General features: G+C 45.9%; 1 protein-coding gene across 7 annotated transcripts in view; it reads left to right on the forward strand.

Moving 5' to 3' along the window:
• Positions 1-21,249, forward strand: part of RUFY4 (RUN and FYVE domain containing 4) — a 55,974-nt gene that overhangs the window by 19,054 nt on the left and 15,671 nt on the right. For 4 of the 7 annotated variants that reach the window (XM_077320643.1, XM_077320645.1, XM_077320646.1 and 1 more), the window contains exons 1-6: positions 4,857-5,138; positions 10,037-10,100; positions 15,287-15,393; positions 16,479-16,607; positions 18,652-18,758; positions 20,105-20,248. In XM_077320643.1, the coding sequence (XP_077176758.1) occupies positions 10,055-10,100; positions 15,287-15,393; positions 16,479-16,607; positions 18,652-18,758; positions 20,105-20,248 (533 nt within the window). In that variant the 5' untranslated portion in view covers positions 4,857-5,138; positions 10,037-10,054. Of the gene's footprint in view, positions 1-4,856; positions 5,139-6,021; positions 6,717-10,036; positions 10,101-15,286; positions 15,394-16,478; positions 16,608-18,651; positions 18,759-20,104; positions 20,249-21,249 lie in introns of those variants that run through there. The other 3 variants (XM_077320640.1, XM_077320642.1, XM_077320641.1) reach the window with 3 other exon arrangements.

Genomic DNA, 21,249 nt, shown 5'->3' on the forward strand with positions numbered 1-21,249 from the left:
CTTGTGGGTAACGAAAACAGTGCTAGTCGGAGAGCCTTTTTCCCCTCAAGAAACAACTGTGTGCATTATCAAGACCTGCCGCTATTAATAGTAGCGCTTTACGATAGTGCTTACATTTGGCTACATTGGCAGTTGTGTGGAATGGCCCTAGGTTTTAACTGGAACGGGAGTCAATAACCACACAAAGAATCTCAGAACAATTGACAATTGACTCAGATAGAGATGCAAAGCCCAAAACCACAAGGCTGCTTGATTGGGTGGCCTGGTGATCTTAACTGGGCACAGCATGTGCCTTTAACATGTCACAAGAAATGATGTTTTGAATGTGTAGTGCAGATTATATGAAGGGTCACAATTTGAAGTATATAAAAGAGGAAACATGTCTCTGAGAAAGGTTTCTCACAACTCCTGCATCTGTGACTCTAGTAGGATTACCAGGTGTTGTTGTTGTTGTTGTTTTTTTTGGGGGGGTGCTTTTGCCTAAATGGTTCCATCAGTCTGAAGCCCACCTGCCTCCTGCCCCATATGATCTATTTCTGATCCTCACGTAAGGGTCAGCCACAGGAAGAGTCCTGATCTTCTGCGTTCTGTACTACTTTTTTTTTCTGAAATAGCATTTCAGTTGCTGATTTTCTCATAAAAAAACAGTTGCTGTATTAAAATGAAATACGGTGTCTGTCACCTGTGGCCCTTCTTCTGTGTCACTGTGCTGCTCTCATTGTTTCTTGTTGAAACCTTCTCATTTTCTTTTTAATTAAAATATATTGGGTTAGGGTGGGATTCACACCATTGTTCTTGTCTGCTTATTCACTGATCACTTCTTAATTTCATTTGCTAATTTGATTTTGAGTGGAAACTCAGCCTAATCTACTTTACAAATCTATCCCAGAGTCCTGCTCCCATTTCTGAAACACATTTTTGGTCCTCCAATTCTAATTGATTAGGTATTATATATGTATATATGTCAGCAGGTGCACACATTCAGCCTGAGCTATGAGAAAAATAAATATACAAAACAATTTTGAGTAAGGAACATTTGTAAATGTAAAATATAGGAAGAGAAGTACGGAGACTGTGAGGGATAGATTCAAAAGACATTTTCCAGAGTTTCGTCTCCACTCAATTATTGCATTAGATTCTGCTGTATTACATGCTTTGAGCATTCTGTTAACATAAGGATTTCTTTGAGCTGTACCCTTCTAAACCCATTGACTGCCACTGACTTAGAAGAATGTATTGAACTACCTTGTCATTCTCTACCCAGGGAGAAAAAAATAAGTGCTGATTTTTTTCTTGTCATGCAGCTGTTAGGCAGCTGCTCAGTTCTGCATGTAGTCCAGCTTTACAGTCTACCTGTAGAGGCTTCAGAAGCATCCCAAGAGCCATATGTTATGTTTTTAAAGTTCCATAATTAAAAAATGCTTTAAGTGTTTGCAAAGGTGTGTATTTGAGGATGCAAGAGATCCAAGTGATTGTAATAGCACAGCAGAAAGGATTTAGCCAACCTCTTTCATTGCCATGGTGCTGATCCAATTTGGGACTGCCTAGGGCTGCTGTTAAATGAAATTTAATACATCTCAGTATCTGAACACAGAGAGTTTCATCTAATTATGCCATTATAGATACCCTTGACAGGAAGCTGGGACTGGTGAAGCCCATGGTAGACTTTGCATAATATCTGTGCAATGGTCTTTAAGAGGCCAGTGTGGATCCAGAATAGGTTATCTCTTCTCTTTCCACTGTTTCTACAATAAGGGCTTTCTTGCACACAATATAGTGAAATGCTTACCTAATATAGTCAATATATTCCTGCTGTTCCACATGACATCACCAACCTCCCACATTGGCCAGCAAACTGCTCGCTATATCCACCATTTTAAATGTTCAGGAAGTTCAGGAAGCCCAAAAAGTGGATTCACCAACTTAAAAAGCACTATTCCCCAGTGGACAACCAGCAAGCCAGCAGCCAAATACATATATGGAGGTGAAGAAGCACTATTTCCACCTCCAGTGTCCCACCCTTGCACTTGCCTACCTCTCCCTTCTTACAGGGGATGGAAAATGCTTCTTAAAAATGGAGAACAGCCTGGAGCAATGAATAGGTGCACCAGCATGCAGGCGATGCCAGAAATAAACATATTTTTTTGTGACACAGTTGTGACAAAGTTGTAACACAAAGCATGCCTCCCTAAAATTCCCCCACCCCAAAATCAGGAACGAGATTAATGTTTAAAAGTATCTAAAGACTTATGATTCCATAAGGGGTGGCGTTCAAAAAGCACTCTGCATCTATGCATAGGCATTTAAATGGAGAAGTATTGATTTTAAAATAAAAAAATTAGTGAGCGTTGCAGGACCTTTAAAAAAAGGAGAAAGGGGATTGGCTGCCTGGCTTGATTGACAGGTGGAAGAGAGTCACGTATAAAGCGTGTTGCTCCCATCTGCCATTTCCAGCAGCACTTCTGGAGGCTGAGAAGTGTGAAAAGATGTCAGACTAGAACAAGATAGCAAAAAGATGAGGAGTGACTGGGAAGCATGATAATATTTAGCATTACACCATTCAGCTGGCGTAACGCTATTTTTCCCAATGTGTGGAAATGACCTAAGTGTAGATTCAGAACTTCTCTTTTGGACAGACATGCTGCTGTTCCAATGCATGCCCAGCAGATGGCGTGCACACATCACCAACATCTCATTCTGGGGGGGGGGGGGGCGGGGAGTGCAAATGCATTTTTACTTATCTCCTTTTGTCAAACTGCTCCATCGTGTGTGTTGGGACAGGCTAATTTGTCAAATGCAAAGCATTCTCTTATGGAAACGATTTTAAAAGTTCACAGTTGAAAGAGTTATTCATAATAGATGTCAAAAGCATATTAATGATAATGATCTCTAAGTAGCCTGAAAGAAATAAATGAAACAAGAGGCAAGCTGAAAATAAGCCAAAAATAGCCAAGGGGTGGGGTGGAGGTAGCTGGAGTAGTTTGGAGGAGAGAGGAGATTTAGTTCTTGCCCTCCTTCTCCATGCACTCTGATTCCTTCCTCCACAACTTCTCTTTGTTGTAATTTACATGTCTAGGACTAATAACAGCACCACATTCATTTTCAGTTCAGACTGGCAAAACTGCACCAATTGGAAGGGTTAAACCATAGATCTCCCAGCATTGTATCTTTTATATGAACTTGAACATGTCTAGATGCTCTTTAGATCATGCTGAGGAGCTCATGTGTTCATAGATTTCCCAACATCTGGTCTAGCTTGGCCATAAAGAACTTAAATTTCCACAGCTTTCAACATACACTGAGCAAGCATGACACTTTGGGCAAGAGACAATGAATACATGAAGCGGTCTCATCAGGAGTTATACTGTATGTTTATCAAAAAATGTTCTGTCAATTCTGACCTGTTGGAGCTTTACCAGATCTGAAGAAGAGGTCTTTCATGTTGTCTTCTAGTTGTGGCTTTGGTAAGGTGACCAGATGTTCCGCTTTTGGCGGGACAATACAAATTTTGAGAATTTGTCCCACGTCCTGCGGCATTTTTAAAAAGTCCTGATTTTTGTAAAGAAATACTGCTGCTGGCTTGCCAGCAGCCCAGAATTAATGAAGCAGCAGGACTAGGCCACAAGGAATGGGTGCCGCTGGGCTCTCCTCCCCCATCTTCCCCGCCTCTCCATGGGCTTGGCTTTCCTGGATATTCATGCGTTAGATCACATACGTATAGTACGCACTCAGAAACGTCATAGTCTGCTACATCCATTCAACGCCCTGCATAAAGGGTCCTAGTTCTCTCTCTGACTACCTTTTCGCCTCCCTCCAGTCTTTCTCTTCCCCGAGAAACATGCATGTTGCAGAAGGACTGGCAGGGAGTAACGAGAGGGCGTTGGCAAAACTGTGCCTGCATACCTGCACACGGGTCGATTGGGTGGGCTCTGGTGGGCTGGTCAGTTGAGCAGGCTATTGGGCACACATGTGCGCTCACCCTCCTCCTTGTAGCTCACTTCCCCCCTCTCATTTTACCTCAGAGGCAAAGCGGGCACCACCACGCGGGCTCCGCCATGATGGGCTCGGAGAAGGACTCGGACTCACCACACTCGACCTCCATTCACACGGCCACCCTGCCGTTCAAATGCTCCAAGAACGGCTTGGGTAGAGGCGGCGTCGGCCACGGAGGAGGAGGAGTAGCGAGCCGAGGCTGCTGCCACCTCCTCAGCTTCCAAAGCGTCTTCTCGGCCGCCACCTTGGCCATTTCGTTGTTGGCCTCTGGAGGATACAATAAGCACAGCTGGTCTTTGAACCCCACTTGGATAACCAGTAAGTGCTGGGGAGCTGCTATTGTAAGCAGAATTATCCTAAGGGTGAGTCTTCTTGTGGCAGCCTAATGCCTGCATTCAGGCATTGTTTTCCTGGCCTTCATTACTCACCCACTATCTTATGTCATTAAGTCTCTTTTTTAAAAGCTCCAGGAATTTAGGGGGAAAGTGAAATGTATTCAAAACTGAAAGTGCTGTCCTAGAGTGTTACACCCTTCCAAGTCCTTTGAAGTTGGTGATATTAGGATGTGTTATTTCCTTATCAAACCTAAGCTGATTTTACAGCTTTAAGAACATAAAATGCATAATTCATAATTTTGTTAGCTTATCAAATTGTACCCTTTGATATATTTAGTATACATTCATTAGATTCAAGTGGGCAGCCGTGTTGGTCTGAAGTAGCACACCAAAATTTGAGTCCAGTGGTACCTTTAAGGCTATGCAAACGCTAGTTCCTTATTCAATCTTCCGGTAAAGCTCTGTGTTGGCAAAGGAATCAGAAACCAACTTCTGCCTCTTCAACAATCAAAAGTGTCTGAACGCTCAGGACAGGGGGAAGGAGAAAACTTCTCACTACATCCTGTAGAAGACAGGCCCTCACACCCAAGTGCCTTGCTGGCATTTTCTTTCACTCTCTTAAGAGAAAGAAAGTATAGCTTTGCTCTTCCTCTTAGCAGGGAAAAAAAGCTGCGACACTCAAAACTATGAGGAAAAATATCTTGAGCCAATCAAGGGGCTTTCCACAGAGATGCTTCCTGCTTTCAGTTTGCAGGAGCTACTCAGGATGGTGCTTGCCTTTTGCCTGCTGCCAGGACTGAAAACAGATAGGTGAGTCTGTAAACCAAATGGGTGCAACTTTCCCTTGTTAACCCCCTGTAGAGATATTCTTGGGAACTAGGGTGGAGGGGTGTGGTGGTACATATCTGTACCCTGTTATGTGATCCTTAATCTGTATTTGTCCTGCAAAGAGGAGGCTGGCAATCCACCTTGGCTCTTTACAAGGACTTCTGTGACATGGACAGCTTCTTCTGACTTTGTTTTGAAACTGTTAACCCAGGGTTTCTTGATAGCCTTGCAAGGGTTTCCTGAATGGGTGGGAGTTATTTAATCTTTAAACCGCCCGCGGCGTAGGGCGCCGCAAACTAAATAAAAGAGTAAGGGCTGTTGGGGAGGAGTTAGGCTGGGCCCTGTCCAGGATAAAAACTCGGAGGGGCCAATCAGGAGCTGCGAAGCGGCTCCTGATTGGCCCCTTCGAGTGTCCATCCAGGGCCAGCAGCCAATGGGGAGGCGTGCAAAGCGCGCCTCCCCATTGGCTGCTTTGGCCGGCCGGGACTCAGTGCAGTCTGCCAGACTGCGCCGACAGTCCTCCAGCCGGCCTGCTCCTCCTCCTGCTTCTCCCGCGAGGCCGCTTCAGCGCCCGGGAGAAGCCACAGCCATCGCCCCCAGTGAGTTGGGGCCCCCGGGAGCGGCCTTGCTGCGGTGATGCCGCTCCCGGAGCTGAGAGAAGACCAGCTCCTAGCGCCCATTTTAATGCAGAATAAAATGGGCTTTATTTCTAGTTTTAATATATTTTTACAATTTGTTAAACATTTATTAGGTGATATGACCATATATGGTTGTGTTGACTTCAACCTCCTTCCCAAAGCAGCATAGGATTGGCGTGGAGGGGGTGGGAAGAGGAGGGGTTCTGTGTGGGCAGGTACACAGCTGTGTTTCCCAGCTATATTCTGCAGGATTGCAGCACTTCTGGGGTTCCTCAAAGCTGAAGAATGTCTCTAGGGTTTCACAATAGTAAAAAAATAGTTGAGAAAGGCTATGCTAATCTGTTTGAGTTTTGCAGGCTGAGTGATTCCCTCCCACCCCTTTGTTCATTAATGTAGAAACAAAGCCCAGCCTTTTTTAAAAGGGGGGGCGGGGTTAGGAGAAGGCACAGCATCCAGGTCTCAGGCTGCCTGCGAAGTGAATGCTATGCAATTGCTTGAGAATAATGGCTAACTTGCCACAGAAAGGACACGATTTGAACTGAGCTTTGATTAGGAGGACTCCTCCGTTTCTGTCAAAACGGACAATACTGGGGTATTTCAGAAATTGACATTTCCTGGTTGTGAGGTTATATGATGTAGGATGGCCTGGAGCTACGTATTTTGTGAGGCCTTAAGGAGGGATTGTCCCGTGTGCCTGAACATTGTCCTTCGTTGTTGGGAAGCAATGACTCCCAGAGGAAAGAGGAAATAGCTTGTGTGAAGTTGCTCACGTATCAGTCTTAGCTCAAAATGGGGAAACTGCCAGTCCAAGCAGCACCAGGGTCACAGATGGTCCAAGCAGCACAAGGGTCCAAGGGTCACAGATGGTCCAAGCAGCACATTTCCTAGCAGGCATCCAACGTCCAGCAGCCTCTTGCATCAGGTATGTGCTACAGTTCTAGGTTACATAACAAGCTCAGTTCTGGGGTCTTGTTCAAGGTGTGCAGAGAAACTGGGGAAATCAGAGGTCCCAGGCCATATGAAAGCAGGCCTTATTCACCTGAGCCCACCCAGACTGCCCAATGCATGCCAGCAGAGCTCTGGAACTGTTCCTTGTGCTTTTTATGCTTGAAAATTGAACTTTCCTGTTAGGAAACAGTCCATTAACTTGCTGTGAGGCATGGGTTCTCTGCATCTTGGAGCTCACGGGCTAGAGGAAACCATGTGTACCAGCCAAGGGAGACTGTCAGCTAGTACAGGGTTAAGATATATGTGCGAAAACAAAGAACTTCTTGTATGTACAAGGTATGGGATTACTTAAACCTGCATTTGACTTCTGTATGCAATGAAATGAGAGGTCAGGCTTTCTCAACACTGCACTGATGTTCATGCTAAGTGATTTGGGGAGGCTAAGCCATAGCAGTTACTGGCATGGCTACGGAGGCACAAGCCAAAGTGCAAGTGGGACACAATGCTGGATTGCTGGGGAGGGGGCAGGTTTCTCCTTTCCTGGGTCACATCCACACAACTGTCTGGCCTGCCTCCTATGCTCATGCATAGCAGGTTTTCCTTCCACTCCCAAACATCATCTTGTGCAACTTCCTGCCTTTCCAAGCCTTTTCTTTGATCTTTCTTAAACCTTTACTTTGTGGAAATTGCTGCTTTGTGGATGGATCTTTCACATAATGGCACTCAAGCGGCAGTAGGATATGACCACCATGAAGGACTCAGGCCAGAAGATGTTGCCACTGTGCTTAATTGACAGCCACAGCAACAACATGAAAAGTCCTGCAAATTGCTGCCATTTTGAAGCACCCCGCTAGAGTTGCTTCCCCTGTCAGGGTGTCTGGTGCACGTTCGTTCTCCCAGCACCAGCAGCACCTGGAGCAACATGAGCAGAGCGGCTGGAATATGCCTGTTTTCCTTTTCTCCCCATTCATGTAAATAAATCAAGGGGCTCTTTCCACTTGTAATACTGACTGGAAATTAAAGTGGAAAAGATAGAGGGGATTTGCAAGATAACAGAGAAGAACCCTATATCCTTTTGATAGGTGAAGAAGCAGGGAAATCAGATATGTCTAAGTTTGTTAGTGGCTTGTGTTGGGAAACTGCTGAGAAACACAACAGCTGTATTTTTCCTAGGAAGCAAGATGAAGGTGTTACTGAGAAAGAGAGACCAGAAAGGGTGTAGAAGCAGGCATAGGCTGGGATTTCATGTATCCATCTTTGCTTGACAGTTCTTGTCAAAAGTCAGGAATCTGATCCTGGTTCAGGATTCCTAATTGTACATCTGGCAACAATGGTCCAACAGGATGCATTTAGTTGGAAATCTGGATGGGAGGAGGTACAGAAGGACACTTGTGCATTGGGAAACACTAAGCAGAGGAAGATGGGAAAATGGAGCAGAGTGCATGGAATGGACACCAGGAGTTAAGCAGGCAGTATTATAGGCATACAGCTTGGCTGGGTTGCAGTACATAGGCTGGCTACGGTAAGGGGTTACTGTCTACAGCTTCAGAGGGCCAATTGTGAATGGTGTGATTAGGCAATGGAATGGTTGTTTGCTCAGAGTCTTGAGGTTTTTCTGAGCCAGAGACATAACCCAGGTTTTCCAGTAATTAAGATCTAAGTCATAATCTATTGTTAGCAAGATGATATCCTTCCTTCACATGTTGGATGAAATGAGTGATGTCTCACTACAGGCAGGACTGCCTACAGGCCCCCTGGGCTCTTCAACAAAGGTTTCTTTGGGGACCACATGAGGACTAGATCTAGGTTTTTGTAGGCCTTGAGTGAGAGAGTATAACTCGGGGCCCTTTCCCACTGAGTCCCCATTGGGAATAAAAACAGAATATAAATGTAGTAAATAAATAATTCAAAAAAACCTGAGAGGGAGGGTAGAAAACATGGATGCACATGAACAAAATAAAATGCAGTTTGGTTCAAGGGTGAACCACAAATCGAACCATGAACCCCAAAAACCCAGTCGGTTCACTTACAAACTGAACTAAGTTTGTGAGGTTCTGCCCAATGCAGCTGTGCCGGGGGGGGGGGGGGTAACCTGCTCATGTGGCTCACTTGTTTTGTGTTTTAAACAGCTGAGCTATGGGAGCAGGTTGTCCCCACAGCTCACCTGTTTCCCATCTAAATAGAAAGGGAATCAGTTAAAAGCATCTTGCTCCCTTGGCTCAGCTGTTTAAAGGGGCTTTCTTGGCTAGCCAAGCCAGAAAGTTCCAGACTTGGAGCCATTTAAACCCCTGCTTTCTGCTCCCTGGGGCTTTTGGGGAGGAGCAGAGGCTCATGCTTTAAAAGAAAAAAAATTAAATCAAACAGCTGAATGGGGGTGGGGGAGAATTCCATCACTTGATTGTTTTTCATGAAGAGCCACCTACTGCAACAAAATTCTTCTAGGTTTGTGGTGGTTCTTCAATTCATGAACATTGCTTCAGAAACCATGAACTGGCCAAAATTCATCAGCTGATTTGTGCCCGTCCCAATTACAAAAAGCTATAATGAGTCAATCAAGATTACACAGTAAACCTAGAGTACGGCTGAGTGCTGAATGTTTAAAACTTAGCTTCAAATGTTCATTTCTAATGCTATCATCAAATGGATCTTAATAATCTGTTTCAGTTGGGAGGGGCGGGGTATAAATAAAAAACAAATAACTAAAATAAATATAGAAGATGCAAAGGCTGGTAATTACTGTGCAGTTTTGTTACAACATGGAAAAGAATATGATTACATGGAGTTCACACTTAAAATTTAAAAATTAGATCTCATGTGCCATGTTAATTCACTGGGGAAAAAATTAAACCGAAGCTATATAAAAATGCCCAATGGATTAGGACTAAATGTCACAGCTCGGTTTTGAATTTTATTTTAAAAATTAATTTTCTTAGGGTTTGATCATAGGCTTCAGGTTTGTAAAATCCCAAAAAGTATAATGCATTAGAAAATCTCAGCCTTTTTGTGTACAAATCCTAGAGCTTCACCAAATAGCGCTGAGATATCTCAGCTCAGTGTCAGCTTTTTACTACCAAAGGTTTGTGCAAAGGTTCCTGAATTACTGGGATGGGATGGCAGATCCCAGACTGGAATGATGGCTCTTGGGAACAGTAGAAGGATTCTAGGCCTGGAATGACAGCCTCCAAAGATGAATGATTGCCCTTGAGAGTACCATGCAAATCCAGAACAATAATGAGGCCAGTAAAATGTGTGATATCATCCCATTCCTTTAATGAATGTTGATTTACTTTGCAGGCAAACTGAGGCAGAGCTATGGCAAGTGACAGAGAGCTTCTTCATGTGATCCAGGACTTAAAGAGTAAGTGCACGAAGGACCTCTCTGGCCTTTCTCTAAAGTTGGGCACTATTATTACTATGAGTAGTATTTAAGTAGCACTTAAGCTGCTTTGTAATATATTACACATACTAGCAAGAAAGCCCATTGCAAGCAGGAATGCAATGTGTGCTAGGACCCAGGGGACACTGGAAGGTGCAGTTCTCTGTGTGTGTGTGTCTCTCTCCCTCTTGCTGCCTGTCTTGGTATGCCTCGCAGCAGGAGCCATAGCGGGTTATTAGGACCCCTTCTCAGGAGGGAAGCAGGGCTGGTGTGCAGTTTGGGGCAGCTCTCTCTGTCTCTCCCCCCCCCCCATCGCAGCAGGGACGGCTCTCTGTGTGTCTCTGTCAGCAGCTTGGGGCAGCTCTCTCTATGTCTCTCTCTACCTCCCTCACAGCAGGAGCGATAGGAGGGAATGAGGGTTCGTGTTTGGTCTGGCAGGGTTCTGTGTGTCTCTCTCTCTGGGTGTCTGAGAGGAACGTGGGTAGCGTCCAGGGAGAGAGGGCAGGAGCTCTAGGGGCAGGGCCAATCAGAGTGCAGCCAGTGTTGCTAGCTTCACCATGATTGGCCCTATTCCAAATTGGACAGCCAGACACATTCTACCCCCCAGGCTGTTTCACAAATATATAGAGGAACCATGGATAAGGATATGTATAGCTATTTTCATCCTTCCTACCAGGTCTTACAAATCACTGCTGATAACTGCAGAGCAAACTTTCCTCTGCCTCATTTTAATATAGAAGAATTACATTTTTCTGAATCAGCTCAAAGGGCTGCCTAGCTGAGTACTATCTGCCTATTAGTGTCCCCAAGTACTCCAGGGCTCAGATCTCCAAGGTGCAGGCAATGGTCTTTCCCAACCAAGTTACCCCCACAGCAGGGTTCCAAGAAGTCGCTTGGGAGGAGACTATGGTCAGTAGTACTGAAGGCTGTTGAAGGATCCAGCAGAACTAGCAAGGTTACGTTCCCTGTGTGTTGTTCGCATGGGAGGACACCACCCAAGACAACCAAAGCAGCCTCTGTTCTAAACCCTGGCCTGAAAGCAGATTGAAAGGGGTCCAGAAAATCCGTCTCATCCAAGAACCCCTGAAGCTGAGAAGTAACCACCTGCTCAAGTGCCTTGCACAAGAATGGAAAATTGGAGGCTGGCCCAAAGTTCTCCAACATGTCTTATCACTGCCTCCTTGAGTACAAGTGGCACAACCCCCATAATCAAGAAACCAGTTACCACTTGTATTACCCATTCAGTCATCCCTCCTCTGGCAGCTTTTATCAGCCAGGGAAGGCAAGAGTCAAGATCACAGGTGGCAGGTCTCAGCTCTCCAAGGATCTTGTCCACATACCCAAGCTCCACAATCAGACAAGCAGGTGCCAAAGGTACATAATTTGAGCAAACAATCACTCAATCCTCTAACCCAGCTTTTCTCAACCTTTTTACCATTGAGAAAGCCCTGAAACATTCTGCAGGCTCTGAGAAAGCCCAGAAGTGGCTGAATCATGCAGAATATGGTTGGGAAGCATAGCTGTGTACATGCCCACCTGGGGCCCTCCCTTCCTGCCCTTTCCAGAAGAAGAAAAAGAGTTGGTTCTTATATGCCGCTTTTCTCTCCCCGAAGGAGTCCCAAAGTGGCTAACAATCGCCTTTCCTCTCCCCACAACAGACATCCTGTGAGGTGGGTGAGGCTGAGACAGCCTTGATATCACTGCTCATTCAGAAGAGCTTTATCAGTGCAGTGGCAAGCTCAAGGTCACCCAGCTGGCTGCATGTGGGAGAGGAGTAGGGAATCAAACCTGGCTCGCTGGATTAGAAGTCCGCACTCCTAACCACTACACCAAGCTTGCTCTCATCACTGGCCATTTTGAGAGGGGGTATGGGTAGACATGATGATATATGATTATATCACCAGAGAAATGTTTAACAATTTTTTTTAATATATAAAAAATGAATTAGCTCCCACCCATTTGGGAAATCCTTCCAGGACTGTCTGAAACTCCAGGATAGATTGGCTGGTTTGGCAGAGTTCTCGTGTGGCTGTGTTTGGTTGCTGTGACACAGTTTACTAATGTAACAAGATTAACTTCTCTTATATATTCCTACTGTTATGATAGTCAGTTCTTAGTCTGACGAAGGGTGCTTGCACTCGAAAGCCTAGAATAAATCTTTGTTGGTCTTAAAGGTGCTACTGGACTCTGATTTTATTAAGAAACTCCAGGGTTCCACAAAATCCTAGTTGAGGAAACCTGATGTAACTCAAAGGAGATCTGGGTGATTTTGTCTACAATGAAAGTAGCAAATTGACCACAGGAGACTCAGAAACTTAGTAGAGTTAGCCCTAATTAGTATTTTGGATAGGAGACTATCAAGGAATACCAGGGTCTCTAGGTAGAGGCAGGCAATGGCAAACCACATGTGAATGCCTCCTGCCTTGGAAACCCTACAGGGTCACCATAAGTCAGCTGTGATTTCAGCCTTGTTATCAGCCTGGTACAACAACCTCCCAGGTAAGATTAGGACCCTGCAGAATTTAAAACAGTTCTGCAGGGTCTGCAAAATATCGCTATTCCATTGGGCCCATGGTTGAGGCCCATAAAGCACCAAGGGTACTCACACACACACCTACATCTTATCCATCCATTTGGTGCCTCTATATAATTGTGAAACAGCCTTGGGGGACGAACGGTCTGGCCTCACCAGAGCCAATCAGGGTGCAGCCAGCTGTACCCTGATTGGCTCTGCCCCTACAACTCCCACCCTCCCTGTCCAAGTTGGAATAGGGCCAATCAGGGTGCAGCCACCTGCACCCTGATTGGCCTGGCCCCTACAGCTCCTGCCCTCCCTCACCAAGCCCTCACCCCTTGCCTCAAAGACGTGCCTGGCTGTTGGAGTCTGTGACTCTGCCGCTCCACTTGCAGGGACCCAGGTAAGAGGACCGGCCGTGGGGGGAGGGGGGGTTGGGGGAGAGGGAGCACTTCCCAGCAGCCTGGAAAGCACACCCGGGGGCTCGTAGGCCGCCAGAAAGCGCTCAGGCTGCAGGGGGGAGGGGAGAGTGCTTACCGGCGGCCTGGAAAGCACACTCAGGGCTTCGCAGAGGCACCAGGTATGTTTGCCAGGCCACTCCCTCATCCCCCCTGAGCCCTCAGCACTTCCCGGCGGCCTGGAAAGCAGCCGGGCCACTGAGGGGGAGGACCCTTTCAAACCCTGTTCTTATGAACGGGCTTTGAAGCTAGTTGGTAGATAAGATTATAACACGGTATGCTACGAAAGTATTTTACAGGAACTTTACCATCTCCCCATCCCCTACTCCTAAGCACATGTGAACTAGTGCCAGGAAATATATATTATAATGCAGGAAGGATTTTACATCTATAATAATTTTAATAATTTTAACAATTGCAACTAGTGTTATTAGGAAGGGTAGTATAAAAATTAATTAATTAAATAAATAAATAAATTCATTGGGGGTTGTGTGTGTGTGGGGGGGGGGAGATGTAAAAGCCCCTGGACTGCACAAAACAACTCAGCTGGATTAGTACATGCAGGTGCAATGATGGTGGTGAAATATTGCCTTTTCATCAACATCACCACTATGGAATAGGCCCTAATATGGGCTGTCTGCCACATTCTATCAGTCTAGCTCTGAGCTTTCTGCCAGCAGCACTTTAGCCATCATCCCTCCCTTTTAATTACTGTCAGCTCCCTGCTAAACCAAGGAGGCTGTTTGGCTCTGTCTGTGGAGAAAGAGTGCTTAGATGCAATGGTATCAACAGCCTAGACCAGTAGTCCCCAACCTTTTGATTGCCGGGGGCCAGTCAATGCTTGACAATTTTACTGAGGCCCGGGGAGGGGGGTAGTCTTTTGCTGACGGATGTCACCACCCCACCTGAGCCCCTGCTCCACTTGCTTTCCCACCGGCGCCCCTGAATTCCCGCCGGCCGCTGGGGGGCGCTGCCAGCAGCAGCTGCGCAGTGCCACGCCGAGGGGGAGCCCCAGCCATGGCAGCTGTTGGAGAGCACTGAAAGTGAGCCAGCGGCAGGGTGGCAGGGCAGCCCTGAGGCAGCAGGGGGAGTAGGACGAGGAGGAGCCGCGGCCGAGTACCGACTGATCGACGGACCAGTCCCGATCTGGGGACCGGGGGTTGGGGACCACTGGCCTAGACCATCTCCCTATTTCAGAGTGTACTCTGGGCCTTGGCATGGATGCTAAGGTCACCCAAGTCCACCATTTTATGCTTCTCCACTAGCACTTCCACGACCAGGGGGTGGCAAGTTACAGTGGATTAGTGATAGGGCTGTGAGTGTCCTGCACAGTGCAGAAGGTTGGACTAGATGACCCAGGAGGTTCCTTCCCACTCTATTATTCTATGATTTTAAGATTCTAGCTGAGTAAGAGAACCAGCTGGCAGCAGGGGATCAGGTACACCAGCAGAATCCCTTCCCTGTGCTGGCCACCCATCTTCAGGAAGACCAAAAGAGTTATCAGCCATGTCAGGGTGACTGGGATCATCTGTCAAGCAAATTAATAGTGAGGCCTGCACTGGCATTATGCCTCACTGAGGTTCTTGCCCTCCCAGTTTCCAACTCTAAATCTCAAAAAATTTCCCAGCCTAGAGTGGGCAACCCCAAAGTTAAACCATGGCAGAAACATTCTATTATATATGTGGACAATGCATGCCACCAAACCTTATGCAAATAAGAGCTTGAGAACTGCACAACTACAGCCAATCAAAATATATATTTGAACTCTCTAAATGAACCAATGAACTGCCTTTGCTTAGGACGAGTCATAGAATCATAGAGTTGGAAGGGGCCATACAGGCCATCTAGTCCAACCCCCTGCTCAACGCAGGATCAGCCCTAAGCATCCTAAAGCATCCAAGAAAAGTGTGTATCCAACCTTTGCTTGAAGACTGCCAGTGAGGGGGAGTTCACCACCTCCTTAGGCAGCCTATTCCACTGCTGAACTACTTTGACAGTCAGGTTCTTTGAAGGACAATCCAAAGTATATATAAGTTTATGTTTTGCTGGTGTTTTTTGTTCAGTGTTTGGAGTTGGTGTTGGATTGAATAAAGAGCTGTTTGATTAGGAAGAACTTCATGGTCTGTGTTTACCAAACCTGCAGACACTTCACCTTCCATGCCTTTGCCACTAATTCTATCCCGTTCTTTATCTAGGTGCAGTGACTGATTTAAACAAAAACTACCAAGAGCAAGGGCTGCCAGTGACAGATGGTAGTGTGGAGCTCTATCAGTTCTGTGCCCAGCTGGAGTTCCTGCTGCAGGTAGAGCCTCTGCATGATTGATCCAGGGCTTGGCAGCCAGTATATCCCCTAAGGCAGTGGTTCTCAACCTTCCTAATGCCACGACAGTTCCTTTAGTACAGTTCCTCATGTTGTGGTGACCCCCAAGAATAAAATTATGCAAGTGTTCTTTCACAGAAATTAAACCAAAACTGACCAATGGCATGAAGATCCATTGTTCATGATTGTATATAAATTGGTTATAAATTGTATATAAATGGGCGGGCACCTTCAGGAGGAGTGGCAACAGTGGTGGTGCCCCCCCCCCAAGCTGCTTACCCTACCGCAACCCCTGTGAAAGGGTCATTGGACCCCCAGGTTGAGAACCACTGCCCTAAGGGATTTACTTGCCTGTCATCATAGTATATCATAAATGCCCCAATTTGAGGGTCTGCTTACTGATTCTGTACCAAAGTATCCTTCACCTCTGAGCTCCTCTCCTTTGTGGCTGAGAAGGCCAGTCTGCAGTCTCTGACCAACCATGGTGCTTCCCCCCCCCCCCCGGCCACTGGTGGGGATAGGGATGCCAGATCCAGGGTAGGAAACCACTGGAAATTTGGGTGTGGAGCCTGGGAAGGACAAAGGCCTCCATGGGGCACAATGCCATAGAGTTCACCCTCCAAAGCAGCCATTTTCTCAAGAGGAACTGATTTCTGGAGGCTTGAGATAAGATGGAGACAGAAATCCCTGGTTGCTACTCAAGTGTGTGTCTTTTGACCTTTGTTGTAAGTGATTCAAACCCTGAACTGAGAGCAGCCAAGTCCAATCATTAAATGGATAGCTACAGGAAGCAGTTGGAATTCCTCCACAGGAGGGAGAGGAATTCCAACGGCTCTGTTACTTTTTAATAACTCACTAAATATTTCAAGAGTTGAGCCCGGCACTGAAAATAGATTCCAAGGCTGTGAGCCCTGGCTTAAGTCAATCTGTGAATTAGCATCTACCTCCCTGTTCTCATAACCGAGGCACTGACTGACCGACAGCTGCTGTTCCTTTCACCTCCTTTGCTAAGCCCAGGTTACTTTTAATTCCTCCCCCTGTGTGTTTTTTTCTTCCATGTGATTTAGTATGATTTGAAAGAGAAGAAAAGCCTCTTTGGAGAGAGGAAAGATTATTGGGACTTTCTCTGCTGGGTCCTGACAAAGTTGCACCGTGGTACACATGCAGGGGTGGAACACATCACCTCCCTTGATAAGGTAAGGTAGGGTTGTACAACTGAGCGCAGCATGGAAGATGGCACACGAGTGGGTTGGTGGAGGGAACTGCTGTACTGTTGCAAAGAGTACGTTAAAAACACTCCCACCCTTACATCAGTCGGGCAATAGACCTATTCAAAGGGATGGAACTAGAAATACTAGAAATGCAGTCGAGATGATGTTGCTGTTAGCGAGGGAGGGTTTTAAAGGTGGTTCAAAATGGTTTAATGCATCTGTCCCCAAGCCCCGGTCCGGAGACTGGTACCAGTTCGTGGATCAGTTGGTACCGGTCCATGGCTCCTCCTCGTCCTCCCACCCGGCTGCTGCCTCGGAGGCTGCCCTGCCACTCTGCTGCCAGCTCACCTTTTGTGCTCTCCAGTGGCCGCCATGGCTGGGGCTCCCCCTCAGTGTGGCACTGAGCAGTTGCTGCTGGCAGCGGCCCCCAGTAAGCGGCGGGAAATCAGGGGCGCCAGCTGGAAAGCAAGTGGAGCAGGGGCTCAGGCGGCGGCAACGTCCCTCAACAAAAGACTACCCCCCCGGGCCTCAGTGAAATTGTCAAGCATTGACCGGTCCCCAGTGATAAAAAGGTTGGGGACCACTGGATTCAATGCATTATTTTAATTGCGTATACTTTTATTGATGTTGTACACCGCCCTGAGCCAGTATATAAAGTGAATTAATAAATAATAAATATAAACAACAAGGCAGTTAGCTCTTAGGCATTATTTAAAAGCATGGGACTTACTTTGTTTCCCCACAGATACTTTTTAAACAGGAGTTCATTGAACATTTTCTTCCAACAACCTTTTCCCGTGAAATCTAGGGATACTGTCCCAGTGTTCCACTCTGCTTCGCTCTCTAAATAAGTGGTAGACCCCAGGACAATGCCGCTGTGGTCAGGGACACGAGGGCCCTTTATGTCAGTATGCGCCAAATATGCAATGCTTCAGGGAATAAGAACATGTATTCTTTAGAGAGAGGTGGCTACATGCTATTGTCCATCCTCACTTCATTATGTGAGAATAATAGAACAGTGCTGAGTGTGTTAAAAAAAATTAAACTCCATTACAAGATTCAATAGATTTGATAGGGCCTGTTTTGCCTTCCATCATGGATTTAAATCTCTACAAAGTGAAGCAGTGATTTGTGATAGATGGCAGATTTTGTGTCCTCTATACTGAGCACCTCCCGCAAGCTTATCGGAAAGAACCACAGGCTTGTGAGCTCTTAGTGACAGAACTCATGTGTTTAGCTGATTTCTTCATGTAAGAGCCAGCTTGGTGTAGTGCAGGGGTGACCAAACTGTGGGTTTAATAGAACAGCGTCATTATAATTCAGCCTTTTTAAAGGACTTAACTCTCTGCTTACGTATGCTGCATACCCTCATACAAAATTTTCCAAAGTTACATGTTATTTCTGAAGACAAATCAGTGAGAAGCAGTGAGATGTAGAACTGCTCTGATCTTTCTGAGGAGCTAGCATTGGTGCAATATCTAGTGAGTGAATGTCATTACAGTAGGAATACTGCAATAGCACATGCTCTACAGCTTCAGGCTTCCCCAGTTGTAGGGTTGCCAACTCTAAGTTGGGAAATACCTGGTGACTTTGGGGGTAGGGCCAGTGCCCTTCCCAACTGTATATAAGAGAGAGAAGGCTGCAGGAAAGAACTGCACTTCTTCCTTCGTATGGCTAAGTAAAGGTCAGGGCTCCTGTCCTGTGAGTTAGGCTATCACAGCCACAAGAGAGGCAGCCCCATGACCAAGAGAAACTGCAAGACAGGACTGTAGTTGTAAAGTATGAGAAACAGAGGTTTAGATTGGCTTGCAACAGGGCTAAGACACAGCTAATGGTGAGCTAATAACTTGCCACAGCTAATAACTTAGCTATTGGTGGTAAGTTTGGGGCTAAAGCATGGAAAGTTAAACTGAAATATCCTGCTATATAACATGAATTGGGGATGGAGGTAAATAAGGAGTTTTGGAGCGCCCAAAGAAATTGTAGAGGCCTCTTTGTCTTTCAAAGTGTGAATCTTTTATCTTGGTAGCTGAAAACAACCGTGGGGAAGGGTCGTGCCTTCATTCGCTATTGCCTGGTCCATCAGCAGCTGGCTGAGACATTGCAGTTTTGCTTCCTGGAGCCAAAGTTCACCAGGTAAAACATGCTTTAAATAGAGGGCAGGAAGTAGTTTAGCTGAAAAAGACCAAGCCAGAGAACTAGGCCAAGTTTAAGGATTCGTGGGGTCCATATCACCAGAACCAGTTTAAGGATTCGCAGGGCCCAGCAGAGCACAACTGGTGCTGTTCCTTGTGCTGCACAAATAACTGTGGGGGTCCCCTCCTCGCCCAGGGATAGCTGGAACTTTGGAAGCAACTGACAGCTTCACTTTGCTGAAAACATTTCTCATACCTTGGTGAGATGTGCAGGCACAGTGCCCCGATATCTATTAATTAATTAATTAAATAAATAAGTTATTAGTTACATTTATAGTCCGCTTTCCTCCTTAGAGGGACTTGAGGCTGATTACATCTAAGGGGAACTTCACACATATCATAGAATCATAGAGTTGGAAGGGACCTCATGGGTCATCTAGTCCAACCCCCTGCACTATGCAGGACACTCATATGCAGCATGTGGTCTGCAGGCATGCTCAATTACTAACAGAGCATGTGTATCATCCTTTTTGTTCTTCTAAAATCTGCATAAGTATGAAGACCCTCTAACAATCACAGCGTGAAGGCTCCCTAACCATACAGCACTGCAGGGACCCTGGAACTGTGGGGCCCATGTGTTACTAGGATAAACTGCTTCTGCAGAGAACACCGCAAGCCTACAATCATGGTTCACAGTGAGGGATGGGAGATGGGTAATGCAAACATGGAGAGATCCTTCATCCTGAGAAGTGAGAAGGGCAAATCATAGGCCATGGTTTTATCGAGAAGCAATGGCAGATAGAACCCCAATACTTGCTCTTTAATGAAGGGATTGGGGAATAGAGGCAGGAGAAGGGACAGTTTGTGGGGTGTTCTGAGAGTCCGTGGGCCAAAGTAGATGTGGCTGTGTCCTCTTCTCTACTGTAAGGATGCTGCTCCTGTGTTAAAATGATTTTGAAATGTTCTGAGGGCCCAAACACAATTGGACCCACAATGCAGTAAGCACTTTTGCATGTGCCAAAAATGGCCTTGACACTTGAAAAATGGGAGGGGACACAAGAGCTAGGTGCAAAGAGCTAGGTTGTGTCAGAGACATGGAGAACTATCCCACACAAACCATTCAGATGCTGCCAACGTTACCCTTCCTCTGTGCCTTTGGAGGAGAGATACAAAATTTTGGAGGAGAGATACAAAATTAATTAGCTCATCAGTATCCTTATAGCTTCAAGTTGCCCAGCAAGGCAGGTGGTTTCCAGTTAGCACCGTCTGTATGGATCTAAGTCAATGGGATGTGTGGAGGTGAATGATACTGGGCCTTTAAAATCACTTCCATTTTTCTTGTTGCAGTGAGTGGTACTATGCACGCAGCCCCTTCCTGAACCAAGAGCTGTGGCTGGACATCTTGGCCTCTCTCTATGAGCTGGATGGCATTGCCTTCCATCTGGCACTCTGCAGAGCAGACCTGGATGCTTCGTGGCCTATGACCTTAGGGTAAGCATGAGGAAATAAAACTTTCCCCAAATCTGGTAGGGAGGCATTTAAATTACAGCGTCTTCATACAGACATTTTTAAGAGCAGGGTAGTACATGGTTACTGCCAATTTCATACATTTTCACAGTTAAAGGTATCTTCCCTGCACCAAAAATACTTTCTCTCTAGGAACATACGAATCTTCCTCAGATGGAAACAGACCAGGGTCAGTACTGTCTAATTTGACTGGCAGTGTCTCTCCACTGGTTGCCATGTTTGCAAGGGGAAATGGGTGGAGGTGACATTGCCAGTGGCATTATGTCACTTCTGGGTACAATCCAGAAGTAACAAGGGCTAGCTCTAAGTAAATACGCAGAGTTTCTGGCAATTCCTAGAACTACCTATTATCACTTTTGGGTGGTACCCAAAAGACTCAAGTCTCATGACACATTTATTGACATAACGAAGAGAAAAATGTAACTAAATAACAAAAGATAAATTATACTATACAAGTCTAAGCTTGTCCTGTCTGCATTGACAAGCAGCAACTGTCTACTCTTATCCTATTCCCAGGAACATCATCAACTTTAGCAAATAAGATCCCTTTCACATAACACTGATTTTATAGGAAGGAACTTAGATCTGCATCTGGAATTTAGACCTGTCAAATAATTCTGAATTATAGCTTATTGGTCCAAAAAGTCTGAACAATATGGACATCTGTGTAGACAATACATTTCTGATGCAGGGACTTGGTGGAACCTTCCCCATGACAAATTTGAGATAAAAGAGTTTACTCTTGCCAGTTAAAGAGGCCCTTCTTGATAGATGGGAGTCCAGAGAGTATAGATATGTTTGTAAGGCTTTATATGTTGGCAGGATATCCCAGAACAGGGGACAGCAAGTATTACATGGGGTAGAATTCAACATTTAAATTTCCATGCCTCTAATCTCCGCAAAATTGTTTTAAGAATGCCTTTTTCATCCTGATCCAAAAGACACACTATGTCTAAACCAATACT

This window comes from Paroedura picta, chromosome 2 (genome assembly GCF_049243985.1).
Source record: "Paroedura picta isolate Pp20150507F chromosome 2, Ppicta_v3.0, whole genome shotgun sequence".
Classification (NCBI taxonomy): domain Eukaryota; kingdom Metazoa; phylum Chordata; class Lepidosauria; order Squamata; family Gekkonidae; genus Paroedura; species Paroedura picta.